Source organism: Phaenicophaeus curvirostris, chromosome 7 (genome assembly GCF_032191515.1).
Source record: "Phaenicophaeus curvirostris isolate KB17595 chromosome 7, BPBGC_Pcur_1.0, whole genome shotgun sequence".
NCBI classification, from domain to species: Eukaryota; Metazoa; Chordata; class Aves; order Cuculiformes; family Cuculidae; genus Phaenicophaeus; species Phaenicophaeus curvirostris.
Window position 1 is genome coordinate 22518826 of NC_091398.1, and position 13781 is coordinate 22532606.

Consider the following 13781-nt stretch of genomic DNA (forward strand, 5'->3'; position numbering starts at 1 on the left):
GGATCCTTATAATTGGAGTTACATTAATAAAAAATCAGTAGAGGCTTCTGTCTTGAACAAACTAAAAATTAGCAGCAGAAGTTTCAGTACAGCAACATGTGATAAGATTGCGTGCTGGAGACTCTGGCTGGCTTAACAATTTATTTTTCATTTTATACTGCATCAGTACCTCCAGCCCCTCCAGGATCTCTATGATTCTACACATTACATTGACTTATCCCTTCCCTCCAGTTTTCTATTGTAGATTCATATGTCCATTATTTCCTATTACCTTTACTATGGCACATTTTGTGTGTGTTTGATTTCTACAGACTACTCCAGAGAGTCCAGAAGCTTTAGGAGAAAGATTATGGAGTGAATGCAAGTGAATAAAATATTTAGTCTGAAATCTAGACGTGGCACCTCCAGAACACAGGTGTTGCACATTCATGAGGTAACATAGGGAAGGCTATGTGGATTCATATACAGAAAAAACAATTAGAACTCTCTTCAGGCACTGAAATTCACTCTTAAAACCTGGTTTTCATAATTAAAATTACTAATAGAGTATGCCACAAATTTTGGCAAAGTATATATCAATGCTATAATTTCTTACTTGATGGCGCAGCTCCTGAACCATATCTGCGTTCCTTCTGTCATTCCCTCCCCAAAGTCATTCAGACTTCTCCAGTGTCTTGTACAGTGCATCAGTTTAAGCAACTGGTCCTGATGCAGAGGGACTTGGAAGGGAGACAAAAACATTACTTCCAGTCAATGCATTGCAGGGCTTCATGAAGAAATGTGTTGTACAGTGGAGAGTTTAGTGCAGAGAGCAGGAAAAAACACCAGGGATTACATCAGTTAGCACTGACACCAAAGACATTCATAGGGAACAAGAATCTTACATTTCAAACTAGTTTTAATCTGAAATAACATTATGACACTTGCCTTGCAAAAAAACAGGAGCAGCATTCTGTTCCCATATGGTCTTGGTCATGCATCTTGTTTCATTTTTCTCAAAAGGCTTGTGGTTTTGATTCACAGCTCACAGACAGTCAATAAATGCACCATAACCTGCTTTAATATCTAATATTAACCTTCAGCACAGTAAGCTTTCAGTAAGAAAGAATAATGCTTGCTCCTCCTGTAATTAAGTTGCTGTCATTTAAACAGCATTAATCACACAAAACCTTCTTTTTCATTTAATGGAAGCATTTACCTTTGTAAAGTTGGATTATTGACACTTGAAAAAATATGGGATGATAAAATGTGTTAGCTAGTAAAATATAGGTTTACAATTTTCTAGAGTACTTCATAGAACATGCATTTATACTTGTTAAAAAATAGATATACTGATATAACACTTGTGTGAGCATTTTGCTCAGACTGGGAGAGTCTAAGGACATAGGCAAAACAGTGTTTGGGGAAGAAGTAGTGTCTTTTTTAGATCAACAAGAAAAAGCTGAAAAGTAATTTATAAAATATCTTAATACATTCTGAGCAGTTGCTTTTAACTTTTATGCATCTTTGAGATATTCTGCTTCTATTGCAGGCTTGGAAAGCATTTCTGAGCAAACGTTCGCTGTTTTTTTCCTGTTGGTACAATCTAGTTTTCCTAAATTATCTTATTTTCTATTATAGGTCATTCTTATGCAAGAGGCTAGAAGTAATTAAATTTGCAGGATGAAAACATGGCACAGGCACTGCTGGTACCACCAGGACCTGAAAGCTTCCGCTATTTTACTAGAGATTCTCTCGCAGCTATTGAAAAGCGTTCTGCAGAAGAAAAAGCTAAAAACACCAAGCAAGAACATACAGATGATGATGATGAAAATGGTCCAAAACCAAACAGTGACTTGGAGGCAGGAAAGACACTGCCATTTATTTACGGTGACATACCTCCAGGAATGGTTTCTGAACCTTTGGAAGACCTGGACCCATATTATATCAATAAAAAAGTGAGTGAATAATCTTTTGCTGATAAGGGAGTATGAGTTTCTACATTAGAAAAGTTTAAATACAAAATATGATGATTAAAGCCATCAATCCAGTAAATATACATAAACATCCTTCCATCTAACAGAGCTGATTTTTGCTCTTCTATATTGTGAATCCTCCACCCTCTATTGAGTTACTTGTTATTTACCTCCGTGTAAGGAAGATACAGCTTCCTTGAACTTGCCTGAACTTGAGAACATGACTGAGTTTTTCAGATTTCAATATAGCAGTAAGACTGTTTATGACAAACAAGATGTTCCAAGACTGCTTTTGCAGTGGAGATGGTTGTAGATAAACAGTTAGCATCCATCCAAGTTAGTGAACTGAAGGACTGCGACTGTATTCTTTGCTTCTGTTAAAGCTATATAAGTTATGTGAACATGCATCTATATGTGTTTGTGTAAAATATATATATATAGCATATAGAGACTGTGTAAATCTTGGGTCATATATAACTGCCACAATGAAAACTGTTGCTTGAGGTGCTTGGGATTGCTGCGATAGTTCTCTGCTGCACAGCTGTGAATCAGAAGTCTCTGGCAGACACTACAGGAAAGCTACGTTTTGAGGACAGAATCGAAAAAAAAGACAGTTTGGTTCTAAAGACTGATTGAGAGTTTTCATGCAGAAAGAGCAGAGCGAAGAGTTACATGTTGTGAGAAAAAAGTAATGTGCCAGAATTACATGTGCAAGGCTATAACACAACTGGACCATTAATAGCATAGCTATGCTCCATGAAGAATTTAAACTCCTAAAAGGTGTGAGTCCTCTTCTGACTTGCACAGTAATACAGTGTTCTCATTTTGACACAATCCACAATCCAGGGACCTGGTGGTATAAAGGCTGGTTCAAACAGATCTATTCAAGTAAAGTTTTCCACTTTTTAAAGGTCAGAATATGCAGTAGAGTATGGGTTTGTTTGGTTGGGTTTTTTTTTGTTTTGGAGCAATGATACATACAATCTGTAATTCTTAATTCTTAAGAGAAACACAAGGAACATATAGTCTATCTCCATAGCTGGGATTAATTGTAGACTATGTAAAATTCCTCCAGGATCTGTAATAGTCCAGCCTGGGGAATACTTAAAGACACTTTATATTCTGCATAGATCAGTGAAAGATACAGCAGTAAGAGGAGGTTCTCTTCTGTAATCTCTATCTGCTTATTTCTGCATGCTCCTTTAGCAGCATCGAGATTTTCTCTCGGATCCTGATAGGTGGTGTGGATAAGGAGGATGAAGGAAGATGAAGCAATGGATAATAACTGTAAATTAGAAAATGCAGAAAGCATTTTATGGACAAGTGCTTGGGATTATCTTTCCTTGTCTCTCTGAAACAGAGAAGGGAATGGACACAGTTGCTCTGATGATGGCTTGGGGCATTCCAGGCTGTCATCCAAATAAGAAACTTGATGTTCAGTGACTATGAAAAAATGAAGACATAAAATATTTTAAACTTTAAGAAAGTTATTTTGTTTGTTAGGAAAAAATAATGCCAGTAGTTGTCTCAATTTTGTGGCTGAATTTGTGGTTGCCTATGGTTCACAAAACTATTCTAAAAAATATGGCTTCAGTAATAGGAATGGAAAGTAAAGCAGAATCCACAACTTCCACAACTTAGCAGTTGCCAAAGTTAAATAAACAGTGCTGTGGATCATACAAATATTAACATTATCAAGGAAACGTAAAGAAGTGAAAGCTTAGAGAGAGAGTGTTGCCAAAGGTTATTTTCATTTATATGGTTTTGGTTATATCAGCAGTTCCATGAGGGTTCTTACTTGCACACTCTAAGCCTTTTTCTTGACCAGCTGCAAAACAATTCAGGAATGAAGTTGCATAACTTTATTCAGGACTAAACTTTTCTAAACAAGTCTTCTACAAATGAAGTGTCAGAAAACCTAAGAAGTACTGAACTATACTTTCTAACCTTCAGTAATCAGAAAAGGTAATCAGATTTTTTGGGAAAAAAAGCGTAAAAACTCAGGCTACAGATAGTCTTGTTAGGCTATGACAGTAATTAGTAAACTGCAGAATCTTTTGTCTCAAGTGACAGATATTTGAGTTTATGTTATGTACCAGCCTAATGTGCTCAACAGAAAACAAATGGATGCCTTAAATGATGAACTAGAATTAGTCATTCCTCTGCCAGTTTATAGCAGAAACTACTCCTAATTATTGACTTGTCAGTGCAGAGAAAATCATACATGATTTGTAGTCTGTCCTTAGGCTTTACTGCAGCAGTGACCTTGGGACAGGCAACATCTTTCTACCATTTCTAGCAGAGTGAAGCACTATAGGGCAGAAAGAAATACCAGTGAGTGTGAATCCGTTCTCCGTCATCTTTAGAGCTATGCTTGTTGTTTCTCTGGGAACTGACACCAGCAACATTCCTTACCTGTTTCATTTCAGCTGTAGAGAGGTTTGCTTTCTCTCCCGGAAACAGCAGACCAGATAGGCAGTAAAAGCCATGGAGAGGGCAGCATTCACAGCCAAGTTTTTGAGGAGGATGGAAATCAACATGGAGAACAGTGATACTATATTGCGCTGCTGAGAGTGTAACAAAGACTCCGTTATTGTAACACAAAGCAGAGCCATTAGCATCCACAAAGAGCAAAAGGAATGAAGGACAGCTATGTCCTCAAGAAATTTCAAACAGCACCAAAGATGCAAGTAAACCTCACACAAAAATATACTTGGCATAAAAATGAAAACACTTAGGCGATGACTGCCAAGAGGAACAGTATGAAAGTGAACATGAACCATAGGTTTATCAGGCCAAATTTTAAAAGATAATAACTACCTAAATTTGGTGCTTACATATAAGGAAAAGAAGAGGATATTGTTACAAGTAAAATTGGATCTTTTTGAAGAGAAGATTTGTTTTTATAGGATGCCAAACTTTGGGGTACACTTCTCTCAGACTGCTGAGAATCATGTCAGCTGGCAATTTATTAATCTCTTTTATTTTTTCACAGATACATTTTTAGGAGCTGGATATAACTTATATTGGTAGTATTTAAAAACCTAAAATGAAAACAAAACTATTTTTAAATTATGGTTAATTGTTTAGTGACAGGTGTTTGTCCTTGTCAACAGGCAGGTGTATGTAAGTCTGTCAAATATTTGTTCCAAATACACACTGGCCTTTAGAATTGCCCTTTTGCTGTTTTGGTTCTTTCAGTGTTTGCTCACAGGGTAGAATGCATTTGGTTAATTTGAAACTCTGACTTTAATCAAATACTTCATTAGAAATAAAATTGAAAATATTTTAGTGCTGAAATGTGATGTTTATATAGTCAATATTGTATTTTAATTTTGTATTTCTATTTTGCAGACTTTCATAGTATTGAATAAGGGAAAGGCAATTTTCCGATTCAGTGCCACGTCTGCCTTGTACATTTTAACTCCTTTTAATCCCATCAGAAAAATTGCTATCAAGATTTTGGTACATTCATATCCTTTTTCCTTAATGTTGATTTAAGGATTACCATTTAAAACTATTTAATTACTGAAATAATACTTTTCATATGGATATACAAATTATGTCCATGTGGGTATATTAGGCTAACTAAGCATATGCTGATCACACATAAAAGTCAGCAATATCATGTGTGAATTGTAGTATGATCTTCATTCCTACCAAGAGAATTCTCTACTGAACCTAAAGCTGTCAGAGTTTAAATATCAGGCTTTATGTACAAAAGGAGACCTGATCCCATGCTGAGCCCTGCAGCTAAGGCCAAATTAGTAACAAACCATTGCACTTGAACATCTCTAAGGTCACACTTTTACCAAGACCAGTAGTACTATTCATGAACTAGAATCACTTAGCAAGGACAAAAGAGCACGAGGAAATAGCTGCCTTTTCAGGCATACTTTTTCAGCATTGCATTTTCAGCATTGGGGTGGGTGTACTATAAAAGATCCAGGTCAGAATGAACAAGAATATTTTCAAATATATTTCAGTCATGTCCAAGGAACAACTTGGACATAAACATCCAACCTCTGCCTAAAGATCTTTTAGAGTGCTCCCCCTGATTCGGGGAGCACTTACTGATTAAGTAACTATGTCTGGGTACTCATTTCATATTTTTCCAGACTTAAGGATTTCTTTAAGTTTCATTTAAATCTGAAACCTGCCATAATTGTAAAAGTAATGCATTGTTTTGCAGTAAGTGCACCATAACATGCCGAATGGCATACAATTTAAAATGGCTAAAATTATGCATAAAGATTTATTTCCAGATTTTTTTTAGAATGCCATTTGTATGTATTTTTATATACTTAATATTTTCAATTATTTCAGTGTTGTAAAACTGTCAGTTTTTTCTAAGATACATCCCTTGACTATAATCTACATTATTCAGCATGCTTATCATGTGCACTATTCTGACCAACTGTGTATTTATGACCATGAGTAACCCTCCAGACTGGACAAAGAATGTAGAGTAAGTTACAACATTTTTACTTCTTCATTTTTACTACTTTGTTTTTGTATGGCTCCAAATAAGAAGTTTTGGGAAGTTTGATGTCAGAATGGTCTTTTCCAGAGTTGCAAGGACTCAGATTTCATGACATTATAAATATCTTTCTGATTTCCTTGTGAATAATTTAATAGTTTAAGAGTAATTATGTCTTAGGAATGTCTGAACTTCTACTGTGAATTCTGCCTTGGGTGTTCTGAGCTGTAAATTGGAAAAACGCTCCAGAACTTCAAATGTGCATGTAAAATTGTTGCAAGTCATTGGTGAGGCCAGCCATACATAGATTGAGTATCCATGATCTTAGCACAGTGGAACATTCATTGTGGCTCACTGATGTGAACTGACAAATGCCAGCCACAGCAAGCACACACAGCACCCAAAACTCAAGAAGCTCAGACCACTGAGGAAAGGGCCCTACCTATGAAGGAGCAACAAAGAGCTCAGAGGAGTAAGGAAAAGACAAAGTATCTCTGTGTCCCTTTCTTGTTCCGGGTTAACCATTCAAGTTTGTTCTGTAACAACATACAGATACATTTTCTTTTGAAATACCATTACTCATGAAAACATAGTTCTAACCACTTGTCACTTCTGTCATTCCCTTATGTTCTCTAATAGCCATTATTGATTTCTATTTATTTATTTCACTGTATTAAGGAATCTCACTCTGAATGCTGTATTTACAAACTGCACTAGTACACACACATTCCCAGATGGTCAGCAGTGGCTATGGCTTGTCAGAGTTTCTGAGAGTCTGAAAGGAGAGCAGTAGTGTCTGTAGGTAGATTTTCTTTATTCTGGAGGTCCACACAGACCCACACGGGTCTCAGGAAGTCCCTGCATTACTCCAGTTATAACTGACTCTTCTATGTTTATAAATGAATGGTTGTCCCACACCAGGTAAATTGCTAATCACGCTCCACATCTTCAAAAATAACAGTGTGGGCATGCTTTCTTATTTTTTTATGTTTATTTATGAAATAAACCTCTATTATAGGCATGAGTATAGTTATTATTTGGAACTGATTTTCACGAAACGCTGTGATTTTGACATGAAAAAATGTTTATTTTTTGTAACACTTAGACATCTACCTGATTTGTGAATACAAGCAAAGAGGCAGCCCTGTGAGTGCCGAAGAATGTATATATAAATATCAAAGTCAGAAATGTATCTGTAAATACTATTCTGAAATTGTTTGTAAGCACAAAAACTGAGATTAAATGAAGCTTTTAGAATATTAATAGTATATAGAGTACATTTTCTCCCTTCATTTCTAAATACTTTTCTTGCAAGTCATCTTTGATAAAAAAGCACTCTGTTTATAAGCATAAGTATGCAAAAATCCATTATTCCTGCTTTTTAGGTACACTTTCACTGGAATTTATACCTTTGAGTCACTTATCAAAATTCTTGCAAGGGGCTTCTGCTTAGAAGGTTTTACTTTTCTGCGAGACCCATGGAACTGGCTTGACTTCAGTGTCATTTTAATGGCGTAAGTGGTTCAAGAACTTTTTAAACTTTTAGGGCATGAAATTATTGGCAAATATTATAATAAATGCATTTATTTAAAAGTATTTCATTTCTACAACCTGTGAAGTTTAGACATGGCATCGTGTTTTTTAGTACTCATAAATCAAAGTAAAATATGCCAGCATGTAGTGTCAGCTGCCAGTGTAATTACTGCTGAGGGACACTAATTTCATGTCCTACTTTTTTCTGCTCAACAGAATGGAAGCCATCCCTTGACTTCATGTCACCATCCTATTGCAAAATAATTAGTTTAATTAGCTGTTCAAATATAAATTGTTGAGTTTCACTTCAATGAAATTCAAGCAAAACTGATTAAAATAAATAATTGTAAAAGTGAGTTGTACTGAAGAGACAGGTAAATTTTGGAGTATGATCACTAATGTTGCCACAGAGGTTTTGAAGACCCACATAATTAGTATAAGATCTGCCTCAATTCTGAATAACTGTGATTTAATCCTACAGGTATGTAACAGAATTTGTAAACCTAGGCAATGTTTCAGCTCTTCGAACTTTCAGAGTATTGAGAGCTTTGAAAACTATTTCTGTAATTCCAGGTAAGAAGTAGTTGGTGTAAGGTGTTAGGCCCCTCGTATCTCCAACTGTTATTTGTGTGCTGTCATTGTGTTTGTGTGTGAACTCCCCTATTGCAGATATGTGACAGAGTTTGTGGACCTGGGCAATGTCTCAGCGTTGAGAACATTCAGAGTTCTCCGAGCTTTGAAAACAATATCAGTCATTCCAGGTGAGAGCAAGGTTAAACACCAAGGCTGACTTTCGTTCCATTGAAGTCAAATTCACTTCTTTTGAGCATAAGTCTTGCTGTTTGCTGCTCGTGTTGCCAAAAAAAAAGAAGAAAAAAAAAAGGCATGGCCATAAGTCTGGGTTATGATTCTTCGCCTTTTCAGCATTAGCTTCTTTTATTTTGCAAAATCAGCCTTTGAGTTTAACAGATTCTTGCATGAAACATAAAACATGAAGCCTATCAGTTATTTTGCTTTATTTTTCTGCATTGTATTATGATAAGCTGTCTCTTATACATTAAAAAAAGCTTTAGCGCTATGGCTTTCTTGATTTTGGATTTTTTCCTTTCTTTTACTACTTAAGATTGACATTAGTCTTGAAGACAACCAAGCAACAACAAAAAAAAAGCTACCCAAAAGGTGATAAATATTTCACAGGAAAATTTATCAAATGCAAATGATTTTTTTCCCTCAAAATTACTTGCCATTCTAGCTCATTCTATCTTCATACTGTTGTAAAGTCATATTTAATATTAACTGGAAACTGAATTATTGGCAAAATATTAAGTGCAGAGAAAAACTAAGACCTAAAATAAAATCTATAACATGATTGATAAAATTTCCTGCTTGAGAATAACATATAATCAATTTATTGGAATATACGCAGATTCCATACTCCTAAAAAAGAATCTTTTTCTTTCATGCATCTTCGCAAGCTCTGAGGCTGCTCATGAAGCTTTACTTTTTGAGAAAGAAATTCCTTTAAAGTGTCTGCATGACATCTTAATTATATGGGAATGGCAAAGATACTTTTTAATAAATCTGTGGATCTTTTCTCTTTGCAGGCCTAAAGACTATTGTAGGAGCCCTAATTCAGTCTGTGAAGAAGCTCTCGGACGTTATGATCCTGACTGTGTTTTGTCTGAGTGTATTTGCACTAATAGGACTGCAGCTGTTCATGGGAAATTTGAGGAATAAATGCCTGCAGTGGCCTCCAGATAATTCTACTTTTGAAACAATTGTTATTTCCTACTTTAATAGCACAATGGATGAAAATGGTACATTTGTTAATATGACAGTGAGCACATTTAACTGGAAGGATTACATTGAAGATGAAAGTAAGAATGACTGATATAACTATTTTTACTATATTTGTGCCTGTAGGATGTAACTACTTGTGATCAAACAAAGAATATTGAATGGTTTATATTTCTGCCTTATGTAAACTGCTTTCAGTTACTGATGGACAGAGATCAAATACATACAATAAACAAGTTCAATAACCAGAAGTGTTCCTAAACAAACTACGAAGTAATCATCAGCCAGTCACTTTGGTTTTTACTACAATTTATATTTATTTTACTTTGTAGTATTTTCAGGTTCATTTAATTTATTCACATGTTTCTAATGCTTTCTACACAGCTCATTTTTACATTTTGGAAGGACAAAGAGATCCTCTACTTTGTGGAAATAGCTCTGATGCAGGGTAAGACCCTTTCAAAAACCCTCTGCTATATTCTGCAGAAAAACCTAACTGTAGCAGTTACAACTGCATATTTAGCAGTGTTACAAACCTTATAGAGTTTTGCTGCTAAACAATCACTTCTTCTTAAGTCAAAATATTGTACTCTCTGTCTAAATAATAGACTCATTAACAGCCTTTCTTCTTACTTGATTGGAAAATGATATCAATGTTAATATCTGAACTCTTGTAAAATCTATTTTGGAGATGTACTGATTGAAGAAAGTAGGATAAAAGCGAAGGTTAGAACTGAGAACGACAATATGTATAATATTAAGAAAGCAGAGTAGTCACCTCATAATTTAAGACTGAATCTCTTTTTTCAAGCCTTTCCGTTTTTATTACTGGCAAATTCTGCCATGCACACATAGCCAACTATGAGCTTAGAATTGTTAGCTGCGCTCCAACACCTAACTGGCAACAGTGAAGAAGCTTATTAAAAAAAAAATTTGAGCATTATGTGGGAGATCCCTAACAGTACAATTGGATTTAGCTAATAATATTGTTTAATCTGTCTGTAACCTTAACAACATTTTAGCAATTATTTCTGCCAGGAAATCATTCATTTGGAATAAAGATTCTACTTGCAAAATATGACTGAGGAGGATTTAAATATTTAGGTCATTTCAACCAGTGAACGGATGGGAAGAGTATCTTTCATTTGCTCCTGTATTAGTTTGTTTCTTAGGACTTCCTTTTTCCCAAACGAATTAAATTGTAATTAATGGATTTCCTGTGAAAGAATAATGCATATTATTCTAAAAGATTGGAAGTACATTCTAGAAGGAAATAAAAGGTTTGACTAAGTAATTCTTGTTTGGTTTTCACATAGGCAGTGTCCAGAGGGATACATATGTGTGAAAGCTGGTAGAAACCCCAACTATGGCTACACAAGTTTTGACACCTTCAGCTGGGCTTTTTTGTCACTCTTTCGGCTAATGACCCAGGACTTCTGGGAAAACCTGTATCAGCTGGTAAGAAATTTTTATGACATAAAAAGTAATCTGTAGGTTACATACAATTATATAAATATGATTATTTGTACATGAGCTGAAAGCATAATGCTGTTGCAGTAACAAAGATAAGTGGTGGAATAATATATAGATATGTTTTCTACTCCCTAGACACTACGTGCTGCTGGGAAAACATACATGATATTTTTTGTTCTGGTGATTTTTCTGGGCTCTTTCTATCTGATCAACTTGATCCTGGCCGTTGTCGCCATGGCGTATGAAGAACAAAATCAAGCAACCATGGAAGAAGCAGAGCAGAAAGAGGCAGAATTTCAACAGATGCTGGAACAACTGAAGAAGCAACAGGAAGAAGCTCAGGTAATGACAGAAATTGTACTTTCCGAACAGCCTTATTCTTAAGGACAATCTTTCATAAATTAAAAAATGTAAAAATTGTGCAATGAATTACAAAATGAAAAGTCTTGTATATGACACAAGTTATAAGTGTGGAAACAGTCAGTGAAAATCAGGAACTAACCAATAGCAAAAAAGCAAGCTAATGGTACAGAAAATAATGCTACCATGTTCACCAAAAGACTAAAAGTAAAATATTTTTGTTAAGTATGTCCTAGAAACCTGACCTTAAGTAGTCATAGCTTATAATGCTTTTATGTTACAAATCTTATGAATAGCATGAAGAAAATCTAGTGTTGTTTATGGTCTGAGTGAGAATTGACAGGCTTCTTATTCTTCATAGTTCTTTCCCCATATTCAGAAAATGGAAAGACAGATTGTAATCAGTGTTCTTTTAGGTTTCTATCCAGCAAGTTATTTAAGCCTATCCTTAATTCGAGCTCACCGAAGTCAATAAGTTTACATATCCTTAGAATGTACTAGAAGTATTTATAACAAAGATATTACTTCTGAATTCTTTTAAAGTAATCTTTGTTTTCTTCAGAAAGAGAAGAAAATTGTTTAAAATTTTATGAGAAAAAGACAATTTATCAGGCACTTCTGTGTGAGCTCTTCTTTTCTGCAAGTAAAATACTTGCAGGAATTCATCTCCATGAGTCAGATCTCTGTCTAATTTCTGGACTGATTTTCTATTGCTTCTTATCTGGACTATAGGACAATGTTTATAAAATATCAAATTAGAATTGTCTATGAAACTATAAGTAGTACTTTAAAGATACTTTCACTACTAATAATTCTGTAAAGTGCTAATAGAAAGTGAAATTCTGTCTTTTTCTTGAAAAGAAATCTTTATGCCTGATCTGTGAAATCTAATTAACATATCTTGTTTTAGTCATTAAATCTTATCACTTCTGTATCATGAAAGAAAGAGCAATTCAGATTGCTCTCAAAGAAAGAGAAAATTCAGATTTTAAGAAAAGTTTATTTTCATCCATGAAAGACACTATATCAGTGTCAGATATCAGTAGGCTCATCTAGGTGTTTGTGTGTTTGAGAGTGGGGAATGACCACTCAGTTAGTTATAAGAAAGGCAGCATTACAGTCAAGATCCTTTTCGTATGAGAAGATATTAACAGAAAGTGTGCATTATGAGGTAGATCACTGAGCTACTGAATTGGTTGCTGAGATGGAAATGAGGGTGGGACCCATCTCTTCACTGCCTTGAAAATGAACCTGTCCGTCCACAAACCTGTCATCACAACGATCTTTGGATTATTCCACTTGAGTTTTAGTGTTAATGTAGTGAAGTAGATGGGTGGTGACTTAGTATCTGCTGCCTTTGCTAGAGCATTTGAAAGATGGTATTTGGAAACTAGTATGACAAAATTTTTAGTATCACTTTTTTTAATTGATAATTACTTCAGAATTTTTTAATACTCCATTTAGTAGAACAAGTCTGTATCAAGTTCACTTGTATAGCGTGGGTTGTATACTGTGATGCAGAAAGCCATTAATTCATACTATAAGCTTTTGAACTATCCTTTCTAGCTGTATAGAGATATCTCATCAATCCTGAACTACTTGGCATTGAATATGTTTTGCTGGACAACTCCTAGTCATCTTTGTGATACATAACCATAGTCTCTTGCCATTTCTCATGCCACCCTTTTTTGAAAGCTCACAGGAGCTTATCAGCTTCACAAACATATATTTCACTGCAGAATTTCATAGCAATCTCCCAGACAGTTCTTTCTAGGAAGAGAACCGGACACCCTCTGAATTCTTCCTTTATTTGATGACTAAATGAACTGGCTTTCACGATGAACCAAATCAGGTTCAGTGTTACAAAACTGTTGTGTTTTTCTGAGCTATATCCCTTGACTATAATCTATATTATTCAGCATGACTATCATGTGCAGTATTTTGACCAACTGTGTATTTACAACCATGAGTAACCCTCCAGACTGCAGCTGAAGATAGTGGTCCTGGTTTTTTTTGATGGCTGTTTACTCCAGTAAGGCATCTCATCCCTTTACAACAGAGAAGAAATCTAAATTCTTTTTCTCTTGCAGCAGCAGCAACAGGCAATGAATTTATCTCTCTATATCTATAACAAAGACTTAGATTGCTGTTGCAGTGGGAAATGTGGGAAGGGAACCACGAAG

General features: G+C 35.2%; 1 protein-coding gene across 3 annotated transcripts in view; it reads left to right on the forward strand.

The window, feature by feature from the left end:
* LOC138722707 (sodium channel protein type 2 subunit alpha-like) overlaps window positions 1-13781 on the forward strand; it is a 78758-nt gene that overhangs the window by 15652 nt on the left and 49325 nt on the right. For 2 of the 3 annotated variants that reach the window (XM_069861184.1, XM_069861185.1), the window contains 9 exons: window positions 1621-1937; window positions 5310-5427; window positions 6333-6423; window positions 7821-7949; window positions 8638-8729; window positions 9573-9845; window positions 10150-10213; window positions 11082-11223; window positions 11374-11580. In XM_069861184.1, coding sequence (XP_069717285.1) covers window positions 1671-1937; window positions 5310-5427; window positions 6333-6423; window positions 7821-7949; window positions 8638-8729; window positions 9573-9845; window positions 10150-10213; window positions 11082-11223; window positions 11374-11580 — 1383 coding nt within the window. In that variant the 5' untranslated portion in view covers window positions 1621-1670. Of the gene's footprint in view, window positions 1-1620; window positions 1938-5309; window positions 5428-6332; window positions 6424-7820; window positions 7950-8449; window positions 8542-8637; window positions 8730-9572; window positions 9846-10149; window positions 10214-11081; window positions 11224-11373; window positions 11581-13781 lie in introns of all 3 variants that reach the window. The other variant, XM_069861186.1, reaches the window with a different exon arrangement.